General features: G+C 45.0%; 1 protein-coding gene across 1 annotated transcript in view; it reads left to right on the plus strand.

The window, feature by feature from the left end:
- Positions 1 to 5407: 5407 nt before the first annotated feature.
- ADPGK (ADP dependent glucokinase) overlaps positions 5408 to 26912 on the plus strand; it is a 72765-nt gene continuing 51260 nt past the window's right edge. The window contains exons 1-4 of the mRNA XM_085849584.1: positions 5408 to 5869; positions 11893 to 12118; positions 14792 to 14854; positions 19119 to 19239. Coding sequence (XP_085705710.1) covers positions 5673 to 5869; positions 11893 to 12118; positions 14792 to 14854; positions 19119 to 19239 — 607 coding nt within the window. The 5' untranslated portion in view covers positions 5408 to 5672. The remainder of the gene's footprint in view (positions 5870 to 11892; positions 12119 to 14791; positions 14855 to 19118; positions 19240 to 26912) is intronic.

Consider the following 26912-nt stretch of genomic DNA (forward strand, 5'->3'; position numbering starts at 1 on the left):
TTAATTTGAGCAAAAAAGTGAGAGCAGACCCAGTCTCAGGGCAACATTTTGCTGGCTTCATAGCCAGCTTCATCAGGTACAATAGACCCCGGGCCTCGGCACTTATCCGGTTTTTATTTCGATACGACCGCTCATTTCCGGTCACGTGCTGGTGCTCGAGGTCAAATGGAGGAGTGCTTTTTCATTGTTTTTATAATGTTATTTTTCAAAATCAAAAACAAAAGTCGAATCACATCATTGAAGGGGTGCTCTTCTCTTTTTTGTTTTTATCTACATGTGATCTGGTGTTGTATGTGTGTGGGTGAGCATGTGTGCGTGCTTCTTGATGTTTTGGTGTTTCCGGGGCACGAACACAGCTGGTTTCATGTCCAGGTTGGGCATGATGAGGTGTTGGTTACACGAGTGTTGAGGTTCTCATTGGGTGTTGTGCACATGTGGATGTGATGTTTGGGATTGTGTTGTTTGTTGCTCACCTTATCCAGCCATTTACACCATCCAGTTTTCACCATTTGCATTAAAGGTGTGTATTGTTTGGGTTTGTCCACCATATCCCCAGTTCGGCCACTCTCCCGGCTCTTCACGTGCCATGCTTCAAAAATCAACCTGTGCCGTTTGTTAGATGTAGTGTCTCGGACATGGGTCCCATCAAAGTCAAATTTATGGCCAGATTGCAAGTAATGACATGCTATGGATGACTGGGTCACTTTTCCAAGCCCAATTGCTCTATCATGTTCATCTTACCATTGTTTCAAATTTCTTCCAGTTTCACCAATGTAGAATTGGTCACAGTCTTTGCATGATGAATGGTAAGCTACTCCAGATTTATCACCAGTTGGTATTGGGTTGTTTAGTTTTGAGATGACATTACGGATGGTGCGTTGAGGCTTGTAGGCTACGACAATCCATGCACCACATACTATCCTGCCAATCCTTTCTGAAAGGCCCGAGTAGTATGGCAGTACACAGTGCCCAAGTGTGTCTGGCAACTTCCGTTCTGTCCTTTTTGGTTCTTCCAATGTGGGATTATCCCCTTGTTGTACCCATTTTTGGGCAGGACTCCTCCAACTAATCTAATTTCTTGAATTGCCTCGGCTTTGGAAGATGACAGCGTCCGTGCTCCACTGCGTTTGTGGGAGGTTGGGTTGCAGGAGTTAAAATCCAGTACTCTGCTGGTGTGGGCTGGTTTCCTGTAAACCGAAGTCTTTAGGGAGCCGTCAGGCTTACGGTGAACCTCCACATCCAAAAATGCCAATTTGCTTTCTTTTTAAATTTCCATTGTGAAGTTAATGCTGGTGAATAGCCGGCCATGTTGTCCCATGAGGTGGTCTACCATGTTCGTACGAACAATGACGAAAGTGTCATCTACATATCTGCTCCTGTACCGTAGGAGCCATTTCTCATGAGACTAAAATATCTTTTGTTCAAGTTTTTCCATCACCAAATTAGCTGTAACAGCAGAGACAGGTGAACCCATAGCTGCGCCAAATATTTGTCGATAGTGTGCACCGTCATAGATGAAGGTCGTGCTGTTCAGACACATCTCCAGCAAGCTTGCAACGTCTTCAGGTGTTAGTTTACTGTTTTGACAAGCCATTTTCCAATCGTTTGAATGTTTCAACCGGTCGAGTGTGACGTTCAACACAAGAATGACTGGAATGTTGGTGAAAAGGGAAACCACATCGAAATATGCCATTGTTTAATGATTTATTCCCGGTTTAATGAGGCATGCCTGTATTGTGTTTTAGTGTAAGGCCAAATGTGTAAGGGGTTCTTTACATGCTCAGAGTTAAGACTGTTCTTTGAGACCCTGTATCTTTGTGAATACTTGTTTGTAAATACGTGCTTTGCGAAATCTCTATAAACTTTCCAAACCTGCTCTGTCATCTGTTTCCTCTATTGGTTAGACATATAAAGTCATAAGTAGACAGGAGGTTGTACCCCATTGGTTCACTATGATAGGCGAACCGACATCCCACTTATGGTTCCGCTCGGCCGTACCTAATTAATAGATATGGTTGGCGTGTCGAGAGCATGGTTCCCCTTCTGAGATAACTAAATCACTGGGAAGGTAACGGGAGATTTGGGCACGGGGACCCTACCAGATTTGGTCACTTCAGACAGCGTCCGTGGTTGCTTAGCAACCTTATCTGCGGATAAGGTTGCTTAGCAACCTTATTGTGCTGCAGACTTATCTGTGGCTCGTCGGCTTCAGGGTCAATGGCCGGGAAGCGGGTCAGAGAGGCCACTCGTGACCCGGCCAGCAAACCCGTAACAATATATTTTAAGCGCTGGTAATTCAAAAGCCAAGTAACCTGACAAAACGTTTGCCGTGATCTGACAAAATCGTGTTGCTGTGCCAAATAACCTGACAAAACTCTTGCCGTGGTCCGATAAAATCATGTTGTTGTACCAAGTAACCTGACAAAACGTTTGCAGTGATCCGGCTCACCTAAGATAGAGTCCTGCATATGTAACATGGTGTCAGAATAATCTGGGAATAACTCTGTCCATCTCTGCCATTTGAAGCTGGTATCTGAAACACATAAACTATGGCATTGCTTAACTTTGAACACCCCGCAATTGACTGAGACTTGGCTTCACTATATCAGGAATTTGTTCGATTTTGAAACCACATTGGATTTGTTTTCAACGGTCCTACTCACCTCCAAGGCCTTCATCTGAAGCTTGATAGAGAACTGCTCCTCCCTCTTGGCTGGTGCCCCTACCTCATACTTTGCTCAGCATGATGCCATGGAAACCAAGGACTTCAAGATTATTGGAATCTCTCAGGATGAAGCTGAGTCCATCGGCCTATCAACCTCCCATCGCAAACAGGTCGTTGATCTCTCTGCCTTCCACCACCTCCTGTCTGGTCTTGCAACCTCTGCTTGTTTTGTTGCTTGTTTTCTTCCCTCCAGATCTTCAAGACAGCTGTTCACCACCATCTCAGATCACCCCCCCTCTATCCAAAACCATGATATTTTCTACCATCGTTAACCCACTCCCCCCCCCCTTCTCCACCAAACCCACCTCTATCCAAATTTCCAATTTTTCTTTCTTGTGAGTTTGCTTCTATGACCATCTTGTCCAACTCCTGTATCCTCCCATGCCCCTCATTCCTCTCTACATCCCTTGTTTCTTCAAGTCTTCCTCTATTTTGTCCCTCAACTCTGCTCTTGGTGTGTCCCGCCTCCCGCTACCGTTACATTTGTTCTGTTGCATCCTGATCCGTTCTGTTCTAGATCTTCCACGAGCCTTGACTTTATCTGCAAAAAAATACAAAATAGCGGTGCCAAGGTCAGTTGGGTATCAAGCCTATTGCATTTAAATATTTATTTTCCAGACCCGGAATGGAAATGTACGTCACTGTATACGAGTGTTCACAGTCTCTGCGGGGAAACCACACTGATTCTAACGAGTGGTCGCACGATCCTGTACGACCTCAAACAAATTGGAAATTAGGCCATTTGGCCCATCGTTGCTGCGTTGCACTACAGAGTTACTCTTTGCTCCAACTTCTTGAGGATTCACTGAAGTCGAAATAATCCGATCTTGACCGGATGACCCAGCTTGTTAAGATGAACGTGTTAATGAGATAACAGTTAATGAGTACTTCCACGTGTATATTTCCACCTTCCATTTTCTTGGTTCCTTTGCACAAATGTTCACTCTGTCGGTCTACCTGCACAAGAAAGCCGACGTCACCCAGGTTACAGACATCTCACAATGGACAGTAAAGTGATGTACCATGTCTCGGGCTGTGAGCACGTTTACGCACAGAAGGGTGCTCTGTTAACCAGCATTCAAACATACCTTTTGGCACCTGGATGAGACACTTGGACTACAACAGAGTGATTCTGCATTCTGGTTGTCAATGGCCAACAGTCTAGCCACACCATCTAGTTTAACTCACCTGTAAAATCCATTGACCGAGCTGGGTTCCTCAATTTCATTCGGAATGCAAACTTAAACATCTCGAATAATATAAACGTCATTTTTCAAAAAGTCGTTTAAAACGAGTCTGAAGACGACAATGGTTCATGAGCGGCATTTGACAATGTAGATTGTATCAGAAGTCAAGGATGAGACAATGTGATAATTTTTGACCAAGTTATAATTAATTATAGTGGCCTTCAATCAACAGCTGCAAAATGTCGAAAACCCAATTTCATTCAACAACTTTCAAAATTTGACCTTTGCATAACCTTTAAAGGTCACAAAACAATATTGTGGACATTAAAATAAGGAAACAGGATACGTGCTATAGCTTATTGGAGTTAGTTCGTCGAAGAAGGTCGAAAACCCGGTTCGATTCCCACAACTTTCAAAATTTGACCTTTGCATAACCTTTAAAGGTCACAAAACAATGTTGTGGACATTAAAATAAGGAAACAGGATACGTGCTATAGCTTATTGGAGTTAGTTCGTCGAAGAAGGTCGAAAACCCGGTTCGATTCCCACAACTTTGAAAATTTGACCTTTGTGGCCTTTAAAGGTCAAGGATAATTACCTTTGGTGCACAACTTCCTCCGGAACATTCCAGGAACAATATAACATCATATAGGCTATATGGCATTTCACACTCCTCGGATTATCCATACTTTGATGAAATCAGCGTAAAAACAAACTTGAAGGGGGCACCACGAGCAAGGTGTTCGAGATAGAGCAAAATGGTTTCAAGACTTTAGGTGGGGAATGACCTCAAGATTATGCAAAAAAAATTGTCATCCTAGCTCTCAAAGTTTGGGCGGTCCTATGATTTTTATGTCAAAATTCGCAATTTTCTAAGTTTTTGACCTTGTGACCTTGACCTTGGGACGAAAATGAAAAATCGGACAACGACAAGTTTTAGATAATTCATTTTGCTATTCAAATACCGAAGAACCCATTCCATTCAGTCAATTCCCTAGGGCCTAGGTGAAGATAGTTTTTCATCTGACTGCCCCCAAAAATGGGTATTTTTTGGGCGTGGCTCCGCCCACAATGGGCGTAGCCACGCCCTCATACAGGAAAACACAACTGGACATTGATATCGAACACATAACCAAGTTTCATCAAGATCGGATCTAAGTGCACGGAGTTATGCTCTGGACAGACAGACACACAGACATAACGAATATAGTGGTCACTCTGGCTGGCGCTCGTGAACCAACAATTGATTACTGATAGTCTAAAATTTTAATATCACCTGCTGTGATTGGCTGCTTGTTAATTAGAAATTAATGAATACATTTCATGAAGGTAGTTTTCAATTATATATATATTTTTTATCAAGTCGTGAAAGACACGTCCTAAAGCTAGCAGCCCGCTGCAAGACCTTTTAACGAAGTCAGAGTAGAAATGTACCGCGTTGAACGTAAAGAGGCGTGGTTACCTGCGTACCGTGATTAATAATTCATGAGCATGAGGGGCGGAGCCTTGCGGATTTTCTGGTGGGGGTTGGTGCTGCCGGCGTGGCGCGCGCTCCTTTTGCTTGCCGTGTAATCTTTCGAGTTAACCGTTGAGGAATAGCGGGAGCGAGCGAATGGTCGGCGATTCATTGCAACGAAATAGGGGGAATTAAAGACGAGACGAGAGAAAAGGAAGTTGTGTCTAACCTGGAAGAATTTGGGAAGTAGGACAGGAAGATAACCGTTGAATAAAAGGATACACATCCTTCAATAATACATGACATGTGGACGAGGGCGGTCTTGGTCGCGGTGGTGGCCGCATGTTTCGTGTGGCTTTTTGGGGACAAAGCGGCCGAGCTGCTGGGCGACCGGTCTGTGAAAGACGTCGTCCGAAATGCCTCAGACGAGGAACTCGTGGCCGCGGCCTGGGAGACCTTGATCGCAGGGCCGGCGTCCCGTGCAAGCCGGGTTGCTGTGGGGTCAGTCGCTTTATTTGTTTGTCGTTTATTCTGTCGGCATCAATTGCTTTATCTGTGGAAAAAAAAATTCTTACAAAAAAAAATAACAAATAAATAATGAAATCCAGCTTCAAGATAACGCTGCAATAATAATATTCTTCTTCTTCGTTTTGCCGATCGACCCTTCGGTTTTCACGTCATTTATGACCCATTTCCGCTGTACGGTACTGACCGCGGTGAACGGATATATTCCAATCGGTAGCGGATGACGCGTTGCTGGCCACGCCTCTTTCCTCGCTCCTGATTGGAGGAAAACTATTGTCACACCCAATGGGTGAGAAAATCCTATTTATTCTTCGTAGTTCTTCCCTAATCCCACCAGCAGGAGTCTTTTGGACCCCAGGCCTCCAATTTGATTTTATTTCTATATTAGTTTAACAATGTATTTCATGTTTCGTGAGTTTGTTTTGCTATATCTGTCGGTAATAAATAGATGATGTTTTTAAGATCCCACTTTGCTGCACAGAGTTGCAAGGAAATCCTTTCTGGGGTCCAAAAAAGACCCCAGTTGTTTTCATTTTTTGGAATATATGATTACCTCTTTGCTTCATATGGTATTTGTATCGAACATGTCCTCTAATTTTTATTTTCATGCTTATATTGGTTCATGGGTGCCAGCAGTGACCCCTATTTTCGTTGTGTCTGTCTGTCTGTCTGTTTGTGACTCTCTCCAGAGCATAGCTCCGTGACGTTTGATGCGATCTTAATGAAACTTGTTGGTTCGCAGGCGCCAGCAGTGACCACTATTTTCGTTGTGTCTGTGCGTCTGTCTGTCTGTTGGGTCGCCGAAATAGGTGACCCTTATTGTCAGTAATGATGTCTGTTTGGATGTTTGTTCGTTCGTCATCAGCATAATTGGTAGTAAACTTGGGTGGATTATGACCAAACTTGGGTGGTAGGTACATCTTATGACCTAGTGTCCTAGTGCTTTGGAAATTGTGATGGTTGCTCGGGACGCTTTGGTTCCCCAGCAACAACTGAAAAACCTTCAAAATCGGTACCGTTCACGCAAAATCGATTCCGAAAGCCATTATCCCACGTAGGGTTATGAAATTTGGCACGGATGATCTACAGGTGATGCTCTATCAAATATATTCCGGTTTTTGTGATATATGGAATACTTTACCCGCAGCGCCCCCAACAATTTAAGGGTATGCACGAAAATTGGCGGAAATTGAAGGCCTTCTCGCTACCAGGTGAGTGCATCGATACGAATGACACTTTACAGGTTCATGGTACTCAATGAGTACTACAACTTTGCCTCAGGACATATTGACCGATTTCGCTTCGGTCAGGGGTCAAAGGTCAATTAGTGCAAAAATCGATAATATGCGAGAGCTGGAGGTGCCTTCGCACCAAATGCTACTCCTCCTAGGGTTATGGTCGGATGGTCATGAAAATACTTTGTGCACAAACGATCGAGCCGGGTTTTCGATTTAGATCTTTGTTCACCCACAGCACCCCCTCGAACTTTGGGGATTTCCGATTTGAAAGCGCATTTTCGGTACTTTTCATTCAAATGGATACCGAGTCGTTATCAGTACATGGAACTGGATGAGATTTTATATGCATCATCTTAAGGTGATTCCCTATCCGCTGTATGACATCCATCATTTTGCTCTATATCTTATAGTTTCCATGCTCTGTGACCCATCGCCGCCTGCCGGCTTGTCTGTCTGTTTGTGACTCTCTCCAGAGCATAGCTCCGTGACGTTTGATGCGATCTTGATGAAACTTGGACACAAGCTAGATATCATGGTCTAGTTGTGTCTTATTGTATGAGGGGAATCCCACGCCCCTTGTTGGCGGAGCCACGCCCACTTGACCTTTTTATTTATTTTTATTTTTTTCTCGATTTTGTTCTTGCAATTTCATTTTCCTAGAAGCTGTGTGTAATGTCCATAAGTACAACATAGAAAAAAAAATCCGATTTGATTTGGTCAATTTTGATGGGAAGAGATAGGTTTTTACGGTAGGGCTTCCTCAAAAGCTTCCACAAACTCAATTGTACCTATCGCGGCATTGTTCAATAATGCCCGCAAACCATCGTCGCCTCCCGGCTTGTTATTTTCATTTTTCTCATTTGTGGACTTTCTCAGTAAAACACCATATGTTTAATCGTTGATATGAAATTTTGGTAGATTTAGTGAAATTGAGTGGTTTTGAGTTGGGGTCTAAAAAGACCCCAGTTTGTAAGATTAGGTCCTCAAATATGTTGGGATGATGAGAGTCGATGTGAAGTCTCTACCATGACAGTGAGTTGATGAATACACTACAGTAAAAAAGGAATACTTCAATGCAGGAAACAACCATTTGGCCCATCAAAGCCTGCACGATTATTGGCAACCGATGGTTGTTTTTTCTATGCTCCATCCTTTTTAAATGCCAAATGAGCATCAATCAAGGAAAGACCATGTACCGTGTCTCAGGCTATCGGCATTTGTTAAGTCTTTGGTACGACTCGACCAAGTTTGAACTGCCGACCTCCCAGAGTGGACGATCCAACCACACGCCACCGAGTCTGCTTTAATGTCCACCTTGTTACTATAAAATTACTCGCATGTAGTATGTTTAACCAGTGCCGTTGCATTATTAAGACTGAGCATCTAACAAAGCAGATCTTTACCTTGGTATATCGATGACTATAGATCTGAGAACTAGTGCAGACTGACTCGCTCACGGACTGAGACACAGCACCATGTCAATAGTTTGTAATATTCTTTCAGGAAGGTGTGATTATATGTCTGTAATGGCTCGTATATAGTGAAGTCCTGTGTAATCATTGTCATTTGTTTGTGAACTAAAACTATACCCGGCGCACACAAATGCATCTGTTTTGAGAAAATATGGCTTTTGATAACACACAGATGCACAAACAGACACAGCGTGAAGATACACGAGTTATAAACCATAGGTTTCATCATGCAGTATGCAGTATTTAAATTTAAGATGATGCACATTCAAGGTATAAAATCAACTTATCGTTAAATTATATGTTAAAAAAAAAAATTATGAAGGTCACATTGAACAAGTTTGTCAAAATGCTGCTTGGGGAGCAATTATGAAAGTTTGGCTGTACCTACTCACTCACTCACTCACTCACACTTTCACATTTACACTGGATACTTTGAGGTGGATACAGAGGTGGATACTTTGAGACCTGGTCGGTCTCCATTCCATCTCCTGAAACCCACCTATGTGTGAAGACAGCGGCCAACAACAGCAACTTACACACACACACACACACACACACACACACACACACACACACACACACACACACACACACACACACACACACACACACACACACACACACACACACACACACACACACACACACACACACACACTGAGCCCGAGGAGGGTTCTGTTCCACCTTTCTGAAACCCGCATATAGAGATGACAACCAACAACACACTCTGTCTCTGACTCTCGACTGTTTCCCAATCCTTCGGGAATGGGCGAGGCCAATAAAAAGACATGACTATTTCAAAAATATTTATTGATAGAAATGCAGTGCTGCCCAAAACACAATTCTTATCGGTATTTATCACAGTAATTATACCCCGTGCTGTCTGTCTGTCTTTGAAAGGATATCTCCAAAAGGTGTGGACGGATTCGGCCGAAATTTGGTGGAGAGGTTGGGTGTGTGACAAGGAAGAGATGATTAGATTTTGCTGAATATCTGATACCGAATCCGGAAACTAGAATTTTTGGAGATTCTTCACCGTTCAGATGCATAGGAGCAAAAACGATATACAGCACATAAAATAAAAAAATGACCGTTTTTACAGCCATTTTTCCCTGCTGTGCAGGGGTTGGGCTTTTTCTTGAGGCAATGTTTTATGGCCGGATGCCCTTCCTGACGCCAACCCTGGTCGCCTCTTATGACACACAGGGATATGGTACACCTATTCTAACCGGGGCATACACCGGGACCAGTACACTGGTACTCATTTCGACGACCTCGGAAGGATGACAGGCTGAGTCAACCCCCTGGTGTTAATTCAGCAGCCAACGGGGCTTGAACTCAGGACCCTGGGATCCCAAGCCACCACCCTAACCACTAAGCCAACACCAGGCTTTAAAAAAAAAAAAACGATATACAGCACGTTATCTCAAAATGGATGGATTAGCATGAAACTTGGTGGACAGGTTGGGTGTCTGACGAGGACTAATCTATTCAATTTTGGTGAAGATCCGGATCTGGATCCGGATCCGGATATGAGGATTTTTTTTGAAGTGATTCTTCACCATTGAGAGATTGGGCTAAAATAACCGATATATTTTTGCGGAAATGGGCCCTTAGTGGGTTATTAAATATAGGATTAGCCCAGATCCCCCCTTAAATGCATGTTTAGCCAGGTTGTTTGGTAATTCGACGTTACATGTGTGTCGGGAGGTGTAGCAGGCTGTCCAATGTTCATACAGTGGTGGTGTACCGAGAGGCGCCTTCTTCTTCTTCCTTCCCCTCTCTTAACTAGCCCCCACCCAGCGCCCTGACAGTCAGTCAACAAGACGTGTCAGCAACCCATTGGTGGAAAGCTGTTGCGGAGTCGGACGAGGGACCAATCACGGGCCCCCGGAGGCAAGAGGGAACTGCCTGAGGTCTGTCTGCGATCTGCTTCGTGAAAAGGGCCCGCCCCGAAAGGCAAGAGGAACTGGCTGCTTTGTCGGTCTGGGAACGGCTTGAGTGAGTCTGGGAGCTGCTTTATGAGGAGTGACTCAACGAGCTGTTCCTCCTCGGCCATGGATCCAGCCTGCAGGACCTCCACAGGTTCATCCTGAATCCAGTCACGGAGCCTCTGACAGTCCTGACTCCCTGCACGGCTCGACACGTCTTTCCATCCCATCGATCCACCTGCAGAGTCCAACACCCAGATTTGGCCTAGTCTGATGTACAGGCCAGGCCTGGATTCACCGACTGAACCTTGTGAGGAGCCAGCTGCTACACACCATAGATCTTTCTCTCTTGTGCCATCGACCTTCGAGGGGCTGGACGTGCCGAGGCTGGTGCGTGAGCGGTGCCGACAAAAGGACGTCATTGCCGCCATCTTGCCATGCTGCATGCTCGAGCTTGGGTGCTCAAATCCGTTGACATCGGCTTCTCACGGGCCGCATTCGTGCCTTCGACACTTTTCCTCTCGTCCATGAGGCATCACCAATTACTCCGTGTCTTGTCTGCATGTGGTCAGGCCTAAGGTTTATTTCGCCAGGGCTCCCTTCGAAACCCGTATCCAAAGCTCCCTAGTTAAGAGCGGGTTATAGATGAATGATAACGTTCGTTAATGCTTTGCTTGTGTCGTGTTTCCCCGATGTGTCCCCAATAAATCTGGCTGATTCATATGAAGGTTGCCACCTTGAATTTATTCGTGCCGCACTGAGGAAGAACCGCTCGATTTGTATTTAAAACCAAAACAGGCTACGGACTGGCAGACTTCGCTCGGTCTCTGACAAACCCAGTCTGTAGCCGGGGTCTGTATCCCCAACTGGTAAGGCCTAGGTGTACTTTGGTATCGTGATCTGAGGCACATGACCCGAGACCTGTGCCGCACTAGCCGGCGTTATAACCCCTGAGACGGCGTTGCTGTTAAGTGCCGTCGAATCTATAACAATATAACGTGATATTTCAAAATGTTGTGGACAGATTCTACAAAACTTTGATGACTTGGCGAGGTGACAAGAAAGAGCCGATAAGATTTTGGTTCATGTCTGGATGCAGATCCGGCCTATCAGTGGGATACAAAATGTAAACTGTTCAGCCTGGTAGAGGTACATGCTCTACCAAATGTCATTCTCGTTTATTTTTATATGGGATGACATTATCTTATTAAGAATGAGTTTCACATCTCAGCCAGAGATTCTCTGACTTGTATTTGCAAACTGTCTTTTTTGCAAGGATAGGAAGTGGGTCTTGCTCTTTTTGTGATGACTTATGAGCAATGAATAGAGTAAGACATAAATGTGTCCTTTGCTTCCAGAGTGAATACATGCGTGGATGTTGTGATATCTGGTGTGGCATTGTTACGTGCCCTGGGGATTACGGAGGGTGTTGCTCAAGACCATGACGAGCTTCAGTCCCTTGAAGAACTACAGGAGGCTTTTCAGCATCATATGGGTCGAGGAGCAGCTGCAGAACGTCACTATAGCGACAGAGATGGCTTCATCCACGTGGCACAAGTTGCTTCCACTCTCCCTGGTGCTAAGGCAAGTCAGTCACTTCGCTTCCATTGACATTGGAAGGCTTTGCTTTCTCTTGCAATTGAACATTGTTTAGTTGGACTGTTTTGCAGGAAAGTGTTGTGTTTTCGGGTTGTCAGTCTGACTGTCCGTCTGTGTGCGCGTCCGTGATAGGTTTGCGATAACTTGAGAACGGCTTGGTACAAGTGTGTGTAATGATGTAAAGATAAACGGATTAGGTTATGGTGTCACGAGGTTAAAGGTCAGAGTTCCCATTTCGGTAAAAATTCTGTTACCACACTAGCTTGTGTACCAAGTGATGGGTTTTTGAGTACACTTGGTAGAAGTATATATTATGATGCAAACATGAACAAATTAGATTTCAGCACCATGAGGTCAAAGGTCAGACTCCGTGACAGGTTTTCGTTACCGTGATAACTTAAGAACGACGGAAGGGATCCAAGTCAAACTTGGTACTAGTATGTATAATGATGTTATAATGTGGGCAGAGGCATATCGGTCGACGTTGCAATGTCAGTGTCATTCTAGTTGAAAACTTGTCATACCACGTGACTTGATGAGTCACTGTTTTGATACAAAACGTAAACTGTTCAGTCTGGCGGAGGTAGGCACTCTACCGAGTGCCGTTTTAGTTACCTTCCCCACTGAAGGTGATAGGAGGTTATGTTTTCACCCGTTTGTCTGCCAGGCTGAACCTCCACCTTATACCTCTGCCAGGCTGAACAGTTTGTGTTTTGTATCCCACTGATAAGCCGGATCTGCATCCAGATGCAAATTAAAATCGAATTGGCTTGTTCTTGTTACCAACTCAACTCATCCACCAAGTTTTGTCATCCATCCAGAACTTTTTAAAATATTGTGCCAAATATTGTTTTTGGTCCCATCTCTCAATGGTGAACAATCACCTAAAAAATGTAAAAATTCTTGTATCTGAATTTGGATCTCACCAATTCTTCATTGTCACACACCCAACCTGTCTACCAAATTTTGTCTGAATCCATTCATAACTCTGAGATATCCTGCTCACAGACAGACAGATAGACAAACAAAAAAAAATAAACAAACAAACAGACAAGGGTGAAAACATAACCTCCATCCACCTTTGGTGGTGGAGGAAATAATTATCCACAAATGGAAGAAACCCTGAATGGAATAATTTTTAGATTTATCCGACTATGACCTGCACTGTGTTGTTCGAAAACATCCTACAATTAGAGAGTTCCTAGAACACCTCAACCTGTTAAATATTGAGAAGAAAAAAAAAGACATGGGTGGGGTCTGTAATCAACAATTTTGATTGGTCGAGATGATGTAAAATGCCGTAATATTTTGTCCATGTACTGCTGAACTGAAGGGTTTTGAAAGTTCCAAAAAGAGATTTGTGTTCTCCAGTATTAAGTGTATAATTCAATTGAAATAAAATAAAGATTTTAAAGGTTGGAGGAAAAAAGACCTTTTTGGAAGTTTACTGCTGTTTATGCAATGTCTTTCACACCACCTTCTTTAACACGTTATATTAGTTATTCATGCTTGTTTGTCTCCTTTATGATGTCTTTAAAAACAGTAAATTTCCCATTTTGAAGGATTTTGTTTGATTGCCAGGCGGGCAGATAGAGTAAAAAAAATTTATCTACTCCTCTCGGCACATGCGCGATCAGGACAAATTCAGAGCCAAAGTACTGCTAAGCTACAGGTTTGTTTTCCGATTAGTGTTCAAAACATAACATTAAATTTAAATTGAGTAGTTCCTCGATCATAAACTGATGTTTGTAGATAGATAGATAAATGGATAGACAGACAGACAGACAAAGTGAACCATTTGCATCGCTTGTGCGGGGTGACTACGAGATCCTTTCCACTTCCACTTCAAGGCATGGGCATGGGGTGGAAAAATGACACACAGACAATGGATCTTTTTATATATTAATCTTTAGCCCCAACAAGTATTATTAACTCGTGTGTGTGTGTGTGTGTGTGTGTGTGTGTGTGTGTGTGTGTGTGTGTGTGTGTGTGTGTGTGTGTGTGTGTGTGTGTGTGTGTGTGTGTGTGTGTGTGTGTGTGTGTGTGTGTGTGTGTGTGTGTGTGTGTGTGTGTATATATATATATATATAATGCATATCAAATCTAATTCATAGAGCATCAATACACTGCTTAAAACCGTTCATAAAGAATTTATGACATACTTGCTCTGTTTGTTGTGGTTTTAAATCTCATAATCCAATTTATGCTTCTTTCTTTTTTCATTCTCTTCTCTCAGCATTGTACTGCTGAATTATGAATCCCTTTGATTTCAATTCTCATGACAAATTTCATAAACTATCTCATTGCATTGACTCAAAAGGTCAGCTGCTGCTGTGCTGCATAGATATTGAGAGTAAATAGGGTAGATTGGAATTCAAATTAAAAGCACTTGAATTTCATGATGGAATTTGAGCCCAAAGATTTACAGTTAGTCACCTGGTGGCCCCCTTTAATTTGCAATGCTTGGGATCTTTGGGCCCCAAGAGGGAGAGAAGAAAAATTTGCTTAACGGCCCTACCTGACCTGTGTGCCCAAGTGAAAAGTACACAGCTGTCAAAATGTGGACTGTATTTTTGCTTTGCCATCACAAAAATATGGCAGAATTTTTCAAAAGCTGTGCCAGAGTAACATCGATTTGTCTACCTGTTGTGTGTGCAGCATTATGTGGGAGGTAATGCGGCGCTCATCGCCGAGAAGCTGGTAAAAGACAACAATGTTACGGTATGTTTTTTATTTTTTTTATTTTTTGTGGCATTCATATTTACTTTTTGGATTAAAATATAAGCCTCGATTATTTTGAACGTAAACGGAAAATCCTTTTTATTGCCTGAATATTCATGTTAGCATTGTAATTGATAAAATGATAAGTTAAAATTGTTTTGATATTTTTAGATACTGTATTTAACTTTCCTTGAACAAGTAGGTTACTAGTAAAGCAAACATAGTTGCAGCAAACAAGTAAGAAATCAGCATGAGACGTACTGTACTTTTTACAGAGTGTTGGTGTTGCCGAAGCAGTTTCTCGGCAAGGGTTATGAGGGGTGCTTTGTCATTGCCATCCCAGCAGTCAATCAGAGCAGGAATTTTGTAATTTGTTCAGGGTGCCAGCTATTGCTTGACTGCTCTTTCCGAAGGACCCCGTGTAATTGTTAATGTCTCCTGGAAGACATAACCATGAGCCTGGCGGCTGTGCGAACAGATCAGATCTGGATGTCACTGTCGTGCTTATGGGGTCTCTTCAGGTTTAGCTTGCCCTGTCCCCTGGACACTCCACTGAAAAGCGGATTTCCAGGGTTCATCCGGCCAAACCCATCAGAGCGGTCCTCCTGACAAGCGGTGAGGTACTACCTCTGCCGCTGCAGGGGTGGGGGGGGGGCTCCCAAAACTCCTCGGGTACTCCTCCCAACTTTCCCTTCCCTACACCAGGTCCGAAAGCACATTGATCACATGGACCAAGATCGATGCCACACCGACATAAATTTCATCGATGGGTGTTGGTCGTCGATACTCGCAGCCCTCACAGCTGTGCATGGCTGGCGGGTTACCGTTGATATGTGGCATCATTGTGGCATCGTCCATTCCGCTATCGAATACCGGGCCTGGTGGCTCGTCCGCACCGCAATACTCACTGGTCATACGCCCGTCGATAAACATCTCAAGGCAGCTGCTTTCCTATGCCAGGGAGTGGGTTTTTACCCACCCTGGGCAAACTTGTTGGAAGGTGCCACTTGGCTTGTTCTGTGGGGGCCTTTATTACCTTCGTGGATCGCCAGACACATTGCTGATGTTCTCTTACTTTGATAGGTCCTTACCAACAGGGCAACCAGTGGAGAATGTGGCTCATTGGAAGCATAAAGTGGCCCTTCTTAAGGGTCACGTGACCGCCCCCAGCATGTTGTCGGATGCACGGAAGTTTCTGTGCCGGTGGGCGTCACGTTATGCGACACCCATTCAGCCACATCCATTTTCTCCGACATCAGGCTCTTGCTGGAGAAATCCAGGAAGAAAGGCGGCCTCACCACCTTTTTGAATGAGGTCACGATGTGTGTTTATCTGAATGCCTCAGCGTAGTGGGACAAGGACCCAACAGAGCATGTTCATTTGGTCGATTGGCAAGCCTATGTTCTGGCTGCTGGGATGCGTAAACCAGCTCTTGTCTGAGCAAGACTTCGATGCGCCGCCAAGGGCCGAGATAATCACACTTTCCGAACGGGGCTGGAAAGCCCACGTCATGACGTGATCCCCAGGAGCCCTTGTAGGCTTCCTGCATACTTGCCACATGCAGGTTTTAGCCTCACTGAGGAAAGGTCACATGCTGATGCAGATGTTAAAGGGCGACCATGATGGTACAATATGGTGATATTTCCACATCCACTCCCTGGTTCCCAAGTTGTCCTTTCAGCAGACCTAACCTTTGCGACCGACCTACTTCCTTTCAACCTTTGTAAGGCCATTTGTTTGGGGATGGTGGAGGGGCTGCATCTTCGTGATTGGATGACTCTTGGGGTTCTCGGCCTCGGGCCACAGATGGTAAAGCGGCCCGATGTTGAAGTGTGGTCAGTCAGTGGGGGTTCGAATGGGCCTCCCACTTTCCTGGTCAATCCTCAACATCATTCACTTCTGGTGGGCACAGTCTGCATTAATACCTGCGAGACAAGGCATAGGGCACGTAGACGAACACAGTTCACGAGTGCCGCGGCCTTTCCGAATCCGCGGGGATGACCTGGTCTCCATCGGTGGAGTGAGCCTACATTGAGGCGGCTGCTTCTTGGTGGGAAAGCACCTCTGATCAGCGCATTTTGGGATATTCCTTGAAGAGGTTTTCTCGCTGCACTGGGAGCCAATGGCCAACATTCCAGGTGCCCCCTGCAGAGTACGACAGCCAAGATTTGACATCAAACTGGACTGGTCAGAATGCGAGAGCAATAGCTGCCCTCGACGATCTCGCAGCGTGTGGAGATGTGCCGACGCAAAGTGTCCTTCGGCCGCTGGGCCTGGGCATTCCCCCAAAAAGGGTTGGTTAGCACGATGCTCCGCCAAGCAGAGCATAGCAAAGACCTTCCCTGTGGTGTGGTGCTGGGGCCTGTGGTCTGGGACCTCTCAAGACGGCACCCCGAATGCGCTGTGCAGATCGTCTAAGTGCTCCGGTGGTTCACCTCGGGCTGGCCTCATCGGCGAGCTCCCGTGGTTTACTCCCGTAACATGCTTCTCGTCAATTGCACGGCTTTTGGGTCATGCCCCGTCGGGGTCTGGCCTCATTAAGGTGCGGTTGCATCGTTGGCCACCAAACCAGGCGGGCCTTGGCTTCGTTTGTTGAAGACTCCTGTTGGGATACCGATTTGGCTTGCTTGTCTTGGCCCTGGCTGGTGGCGGCCAGTGGGGAATGGAGGGCCATGGTGGGGTGTGACTCTGCCAATGCATTCCCTCACTCCTATTTGATCACTCATCCGACCCGCACTCCTTTCGGCCGTTCTGTTCCTCACCTCCTGGGAATGCCAGAAATCTTCGAGATCGAATGACAACCTGCTGGGCCACGGACGACATCCTACAATCACGGACTGTGTGTGCAGATCCCATGAGGCACTGGTGAATGTCACCAGGGACCGTCGCAGGACGCATCTCAAGGCAGCTTCAGCGTCTCTGGACCTGCTGGAAATCAGCGAGGGGAGTTGACCTCCAAGCACTAATTCTTCGAGTACTGGAGCACCTATGCAGCCTGGAGACCTGTGCTGTGGTCTGGACCAGGCCCAATACCAGTGTGTTGAGGGAGAGGACAGGACAGGAGTTCCCACCCCATTCTCTTGCGGGAGTGAGACTGGGGGGGGGGGGGGGTTGTTGGCTCAGTACTGCCTCGTGGCAGCACTGGGGTGGACCTGATAATCTGATATCAAATGTTTAACCAGACCAGATCATGAGCCATGCTCTCTACAGAGCGCCATTGCTACAGAAGCAGTTTCTATGGCTGGGTCTACAATCCTGGATGGGTCACCATTCTGACTTTGACTTTGGTGTTGATAACACGATCGCCATTGTATTCTCACATCAATTCCAGGGCTGGATCATTATCTTGGACAGCACAAACTGCCTTAATACAAAGTTTTTGCACCTACCACTCCATTGCTGTTGATAAAACCTTTACTGTCCTTAAAGTTAGGGTACTCAATGAAAGTTCTGCACATGTCTGGCTAAGGCAAATTGACATCGCTGGCTCATTTCACTCTGTGTGTTTAAGCAGATGCAAATTATCAATTTATCCTGATATGGTATATTTTGATTCAGCACTTCTTTTCCTCTTTTGAAGTCCTTCCCCCATGCTGTGGAGATCTCGTTGGGGCCCAGAAAAATATGAAGTCCTTAAAAAACATTATCTTTGTTTATTTTTTTATTTTTTTTTAAGCACCGAAGATGTGTGGTGAGGCTGATTTAAAAAATATATTTTTTTTAAATTGCTCTCGCACCCTTACTCTTATCCTTTCCACAGACAAGATCTATGAAATGCTTCAACGCTTTTGTCAGTGCTCGGCATTGATATTCATGACGTAAAATATATTCAAATCACGATGAGTGAACATCCTTTTAGATTGTATGCAAAACAATTGAAATTTTGGACATCTCCTACCCCCTCCCTCCCCCCACCTGCAACCCCATCCCACACCTTTCCTGTACTGGAGATAAAGCAACCAGGCTGCTTGGCGAGTTCTTTTTGTGTCATTCTGACCCTCCATTATCATCTATCTTAATCTATGTCATTATGTTATCATACCCAACAGATATTTTCCTTGTCTATCCCCTGACCTGAAGGTTGTGGGGATATCACATTGGCTTCAGCCGTTATTGTGATGTTTCTGAACTTTGTCGTAAGTAAGCTTAGCTGGCAAGAGAGAGTATAACATGATTTTGAACCTCGTGGAACAGAGATGTGTCAGAATACGTCACACCTTGATTATCTAAAAATTCCGCATCTAAGATTTATTTTCCAATTCAGGTGATGCTTTCTGGGCCAGTGGGTCCCAAGCTACAGCAACTACTTGACAGCCGCATTGAGGTTCCAGCAGATTCTCACGTCCAGCAAGATGAGTTCCACCTCATCCTCGAATACCGCAGTGGTATGGGGAATCACACTAACATCTCGTTTAAATATTGTGTGTGTGTGTGTGTGTGTGTGTGTGTGTGTGTGTGTGTGTGTGTGTGTGTGTGTGTGTGTGTGTGTGTGTGTGTGTGTGTGTGTGTGTGTGTGTGTGTGTGTGTGTGTGTTGTTTGCATACACAGTATAATATGTATAATGTCACATATGACGTGTGTATATAATGTGCAATATGTCACGTAAAACATTTGTATTTTATCCTTGTAATTCACAGACCAGTGTTTCTGTGTGTGTCTTTGTGTTTGCCGTGCTACTGCTCCTACAGTTCTGAGCTGATTACATCTTGACTTGCTTCATAGAATCAGCATGACCCCAATTAATGTATTGGGGTGTTTTTATCTTTGCCATTGGTCTTGAAGGGGTGTGTCTGGTGTGGTGGGGGGGGGGTGCAAATGCTCTATGTAAATGTGTATTCGGCAGCACCACCTCTAGGTGGGGGGGAGGAAATTACAAGTCCCCACCAGAAACAGAACTGTATTCCCGTCCTCAAGTTTTCCTGAACAGTGAGGTGTTTGGAATTGGATGCAGTAGGTATGTTTTTGATTCATGCACATAACCCGGGTTATTTTTTGTTGCCTATATAGAACTGTCTGTTGCCTATACACTGCCCAAATAAAGGTATGCGTCAGAAGAACGTGCTGCATGCTTGGAACAAGATTCCCACAGAACGAGTACTCTGCTAGTCTGTATAATATGTCACGTATAACGTGTGTGTAAATAATATGTATAATATTGTTGTGGGCCGGGGGTCGGTGGTGAAAACGACCACAAGGTGGGGAAAGCTTGCGTCGTCTCCCACCAAACTCCCAGGAATTGTCGGCTGTCGCTCGGATAACTCCGCGAGCCGGCAGGTCGTTTAACCGACCGTGGCCGCCAACATCTCAACTGCATAGCGTCGGGTCTATTTGCCTATAACCAATTTAGCTAATTAATTATGCGATTTCGACTACTTGGGGAAACAACACCCTCGGCACGTCTTGCTCGAACCGGGTCACTCTACCGACTGTGGTCGAGTTCCAACTACCCACTACCAACTCCGGTTCGGGTGCAACCGAGCTGCCAAGCTGCCAAAGCCGTGCCGGCTGGAATGAATGGATTATCGGGGATAAAACCCCGCCTAAACTCAGATCTGAACCATGCTGGACCAATTCAAGAAGGGACAGAAACGGACTGGGAATATTTATTCAAATGTTTATTTACAATAAAAAGACAAAGGCAAGACTTAACGCGAATATGCAAGAAGGAATATTTACAATGAGCAAAAACACTTATTAAAATCTACTCACAAGACGGGCCCACACGCAGACACACACACACACACACACACACACACACACACACACACACACACACACACACACACACACACACACACACACACACACACACACACACACACACACACACACACAATGAAAAGAAACCCAGAGTCTTTATTGGACCCTCGCAGCCATGGAGAGAGACAAGCTGGGGGTCAGAGTTTGATGGTGTACCTGACCGTCGGAGGAAGGGCATGCTTCACGATGCGGCACCTGACAAAGGTCGGTGGTCCAGTTGTAGGTCGGGACTCGTGGTTCGTGGCGGAGCTCGGGTGGTGAACAATCGGGGTCCACGGAGGGAGGTCAGGGTCGCTCTGTCCTTCCTTAAAACTCCTCGTAGCAACCACCGTGAAACTCCAGAACCCCGTACAGCCACCGTGAAACTCCAGAACCACCGTGAAACAAAGCTGACTGCTTACATCCACCGTGAAAGCAAACTCGACCCGTTCCATCCACCGTGAAAGCAAACTCGACCCGTTCCATCCACCGTGAAAGCAAACTCGACCCGTTCCATCCACCGTGAAAGCAAACTCGACCCGTTCCATCCACCGTGAAAGCAAACTCGACCCGTTCCATCCACCGTGAAAGCAAACTCGACCCGTTCCATCCACCGTGAAAGCAAACTCGACCCGTTCCATCCACCGTGAAAGCAAACTCGACCCGTTCCATCCACCGTGAAAGCAAACTCGACCCGTTCCATCCACCGTGAAAGCAAACTCGACCCGTTCCGTCCACCGTGAAAGCAAACTCGACCCGTTCCGTCCACCGTGAAAGCAAACTCGACCCGTTGCGTCCATCGTGAAAGCAAACTCGACCCGTTGCGTCCATCGTGAAAGCAAACTCGACCCGTTGCATCCACTGTGAAAGCAAACTCGACCCGTTCCGTCCACCGTGAAAGCAAACTCGACCCGTTGCGTCCATCGTGAAAGCAAACTCGACCCGTTACAGCCACCGTCAAAGCAAACTCGACCCTTTTTACAGAGTCTCGGAGATTTTTATTGGTCTCTCCACGGGGAGGGGCCCTTGGTGAAAACGCACCTCACTGTCTGCCTCTGATTGGACAGGGTCCTCCGGCCCACCTTTCCGGGGCGGGGCTTCGGCCCCTGCCCGGAGACCCCAGTTACACCTCCACGTGGCTTCGCTCTCGACGAGTAACAGTGTCAGTGCCGTGAAGGTCATCGTACAAGAGTTACAACTTTTGTGGGAGCTGAGAACTGGAACCATGAGACCCCTTCTCGGCAAGTCAAGGTACGAGCAGCCAGCGGGTGGTGATGGAGCGTGATGGGCTGAAGGGGTCATGCAGATGGGATGGTTTATTAGATGTATTAACCTAACGAAAAGAAATCGCAACGCACGCCTGTGATTCTCCCACGAGACAAAATGAAGGGGATCTGACGATACACATACTTCACCACATAACTGACTTTTGGGACATCTGTATGTTGAATGCAAATGGTTTCCAGATCCGTAACAATATATATATACATATATATATATATATATATATATATATATATATATATATATACATATATATATATATATACATATATATACATATATATATATATATATATATACATATATATATATATACATATATATATATATATATATATATATATATATATATATATATATATATATATATATATATATATATATATATATATATATATATATATATATATATATATATATATATATATTTATATATATATATATATATATATATATATATATATATATCCGTTACGGATTCGCGCCCGCCGGCGTGCTGACGGCCACATAACTCGAATCGCGGCACGTCGCCCACCGGACGGACAATCCAGTCGTGACCCTCTCGGACTAACGCGGGAACCAGTCACGGGTGGACCTTTCGGTCTCACCGCGATCGAGCCAATCAGCCCCCGCGTGGGATAGGGTTGCTCGCCAAATTCGACCTACCTAAGTACCCACGCGGAGGGTAGACCGGGCGATCGCACCTCGCCGCAGGTCGACTTCGGACACGGGCCACTTAAGCGACCCGTTCCGTACTATCGGGATAACCGAGCGGTGTTATTCGTCGACCTCGACGGTTCGATTAATTATCGGGCGTATTCAGCCCACTACCAACCCTTTACGTGAAGCAAGATGAGGATTCAATGAAAGAAATGACGAAGCGAAGCGGGAAACAGTTCAACACAAAGCACATTTATTCGCGCTGAACGGAAAGCACACATATTCAATTCCACCAAAAGCACATAGAAAAGAAAAACACAATGCAATTTACACAAAAAGCAAATGCGACAATGCAGATCTAATACCGATTACGCGAGCACACGGCAACACTTATACAATTCTACTTCACAGACGGCGCCGACAACACATACCCAAAACCAAGGAAAAGAATACCCTCAAGGATGAGGCGGGCCTGAGGCCGAGACCGGGTCGGGCCTACCCGTCTGGTGATGAGACGCGGAGCGGCGATGGTGCCTCAACTCCGCGGGCCTCGCGGGCAGTGTCTGGTAGGGGGTGGGAAAGGGGCCCCCTTGGTTGCACTATCTCAGCGCGGGGGGAAACAGGAGGGGGTTGCTGATGCTCGGGGTATAGAGGATTCCTACTCTGCCTCGAGTCCCGCGACGAGCGTCTCCACCTCGGCCAGGTCGCGCTGTCGGCCTCCCTGGGGTGCAGCTCCCTGCACGACGCGAGCACCCCCTCGTCTGCCCTCGCCGCCTCTCCACAGCTCCGTCCCCTCCGCTCCGACTCCAACGCACACGACGACGACCAGCTCCTTTTTGCTCCTTCTTCCCAACTCCACCGCCCGCGAAGTCTTAACTCTCTCTTCCCTTGACTGACGAACACGGTCGCTTATATAAGCCCCGTGGCTTCGCCTTCTCATCTTTGACCCTCTGCCTTCGACCTTTCACCTCGCTCCCCATTGGCCCGAGAAAAAGTGGGCGTGAATGCTTTTTGATCCATAAATTTGCATATATCGATCGCCCTCCAACGCCCTGGGGGCGGGGCCAAATCGCCCCTCGCTCACCGATTGGACGGAACAAAAGTGGGCGTGTGTCGTTTTTGATCCGTTTTTGAAGTGGAAAATCCGTGGTTTTGTACACGCTGTTCGGCGCGCGCCCTGCACGAGTCCAACACCGGCACCCACAAGCGGCGCAAGAACGGTGGCGATGCGACATTTGCGAGGTGTGACGTGAAGCGGCGCCGCGGTGGGTGGTTGATGTTGTGGTTGTAACAATGGCGGTTGGTCCAAATTAAAGATAGTAAAAGAAAAACGGCTATCCTGAAGAGTCGCAGCACGCATAAATGACATGTATTCCCACTAGACAACGGGTTTGGGCCTAACTACACATGTACTTACCGAGATATCTCACCTAAGGGACCTGAATGGTGGTTTGCGAATTTGGTAACCACAACAATATATATATATATATATATATATATATATATATATATATATATATATATATATATATATATATTTGAAAGTGTGTCTGTGTGTGTGTTTCTCTGTGACCTATGCACACGAAAAGTACTGGACTGATCCTCACCAAACTTCACATGCTGACAGAACATGTACCCGGGAGTGTCCCGATGTAAAAGAATTGTACTTCCGACTTCCGGTTTCCGAATTATGACATCATCACCTGATTTTGTAACGTTAATTTTTCAAGTTCAGCCGATTGACATGGGGCCAACGCCATTTGCAATAGAATGAAAAAATAATGCTACAGTCAATTGAAGACAATGACTTCCGACTTCCCGGTTTCCGACTTATGACTTATGCATTCGACACACTTTTCGTAAAGTTAATTTTTCAAGTTCAGCCGATTGACATGGGGCCAATGCCATTTGCAATAGAATGAAAAAATAGTGCTACAATTAATTCCGAATTCCCGTTTCCGAATTATGACTTGTGCATTCGACACACTTATCATAGGCCCTATTCACATCAACAAACGCCTCTTTTAATGCATGATTAACACAAGTCATATTTTATTGTACATACAGCTAGTCGTCGACTTACGACCACGATCGGTTCCAACCGACCAATCGTAAGTCGATTTGGTCGTAAGTCGACCAACCTTTATTTATAGTGTATAGGCCTATGCAAAAAATTACCGTATGTATATTATACCGTATCCAGTACACACCAGATATGTTCAATGAGGCTCTGATGTACATTGAAGATTTGGTATTAGACATGAGCGGGAAAGATTTAACTAAGTGGGGACTTCCCTCTTCTAATAGGTCTGAAAGCGCAACCATCAGTAGAGAATGGTTCCGTGAAACAAACTACAACACAGATACTCTCGCAAAGTTTGTTTCTGACAATGAGCCGCTTCTTGTACAGGATCAGAGTAATGCATATCAACTGATTTCTGAAGTTGTTCAAGAGGGAAGTGGTGTGATATTTTTCTTGGATGCCCCGGGTGGTACTGGCAAAACATTTGTCCTCAACCTTTTGCTTGCTAAGATGAGGAGCCAGAAAAAGATCGCATTAGCCGTTGCTTCATCCTGTATAGCCGCAACACTACTTTCAGGTGGCTGCACAGTGCATTCTGCTTTCAAATTGCCTCTCGACTTCGCTACAATGGAATATCCGGTTTGTGGCATTGGCAAACAAACTGAAGCAACAAAAGTGGTGAAGAATTATGACCTCATAGTTTGGGATGAAGGTACGATGTCGTCTCAGGATGCATTCGAAGCATTAGATCGAACTATGCGAGATTTAAGAGGAGTAGACCTGCCTATAGGTGGAGTTACGCTGGTTATTTCTGGCGATTTCAGACAAACTTTACCTGTAGTACCCCGTGGCACTCCAGCTGATGAAATGAAAGCCAGTATAAAATCTTCATACCTCTGGACATTCGTACAAACTATCCATCTAACAACAAATATGAGGGTCAAATTATATGGTGATTTAGATGCTGGCAATTTCGCACAATTACTTCTTAAACGTGGAAATGGTGAAATCCCGAACACAAATGATGTAATAGCTATTCCCGATGACTGTGGTACAACAGTTTCATCTATGGAAGAATTAGAGGCTCATGTGTATCCCAATTTAGCGACTAATTACAAAAACATACAGTGGCTCTGTGAAAAGAACAATCCTGGCTCCACTTAATGAAACAGTCCGTGTAATAAAGCATCAGTTATTACAAGTAGTTCCAGGCGAACAACATAGTCACAAGTCTATTGACACCACACTGAATACTGAGCAAGCCATACATTATCCCACAGAATTTCTAAACTCATTCGAATTACCAGGATTGCCTCCGTACAATCTGTCGTTAAAAGTTGGATGCCCGATTATGTTATTACGTAATCTAGATGCACCAAAACTTTGCAATGGAACTAAACTGATTGTGAAAAGACTACTACCACATGTGATTGAGGCCACTATCATGACAGGGTGTGCGAAAGGAGAAGATGCATTCATTCCACGAATTCCACTCATTCCATCAAATTCAACGATTGAATTTAAGAGACTACAATTTCCTGTATGCCTGTGCTTTGCGATGTCTATCAATAAGGCACAAGGACAGTCATTGAAAGTATCAGGGCTGGAATTATCCACTCCTTGCTTTTCCCATGGTCAGCTCTATGTGGGATGCTCCAGAGTGGGATCATCGGAGGCTTTATACATATTGGCCCCAGAGGGGACGACATCAAATATTGTTTATCCTCGAGCACTCCACTAAAATTATTGAGTTACTTCAGTCATTTCATAAACGGGAATAGGATGTGCGATGAAGGAAATACATGTAGCTGGTGAAAAATAAAAACTGTGGTGGGAAATAAAAAAATGGTGGTGGTGGTTTGTATATATACATATTACAGATATAAATAGAATGGTGTGGCGTATGGCGTATGTGTATAATATTTTATAATTAAATGGTTATGGGCTATGTAGATATTTTATAGAATGGTTATTGGCAGAGGTACGTTGTAACTTCGTATACATAATATAACATTTTTTTTATCAGGATAGCAGACGTAAATAAATCAAATACGCTGGGCCAGGCTGGGTTATGCCCGACGTATAAATTAAGTCGCAAATGATGACATGAAACCAACCTCACATTGTTGAGGCATTATGGTTTTTTTATCTGATGCGGCAATAAATCTTAACATTTTTGAACTCGAGTCTTCTGCAGATAAAACATGGCGGGGAAAATATAATATTATAGTGGTGATGAAACAAAAATGATAATGGTGGCAGCCTCTACAATTTTACAATGAACTGTGACATATACTCCTTCAGACCCGCCATCATCCACAGGATTCCTGTGCAGAGCACGGGTATCCCTGC

This window comes from Eptatretus burgeri, chromosome 12 (assembly GCF_056783735.1).
Source record: "Eptatretus burgeri isolate ZD-2024b chromosome 12, Ebu_testis_v1, whole genome shotgun sequence".
Lineage (NCBI taxonomy): Eukaryota > Metazoa > Chordata > Myxini > Myxiniformes > Myxinidae > Eptatretus > Eptatretus burgeri.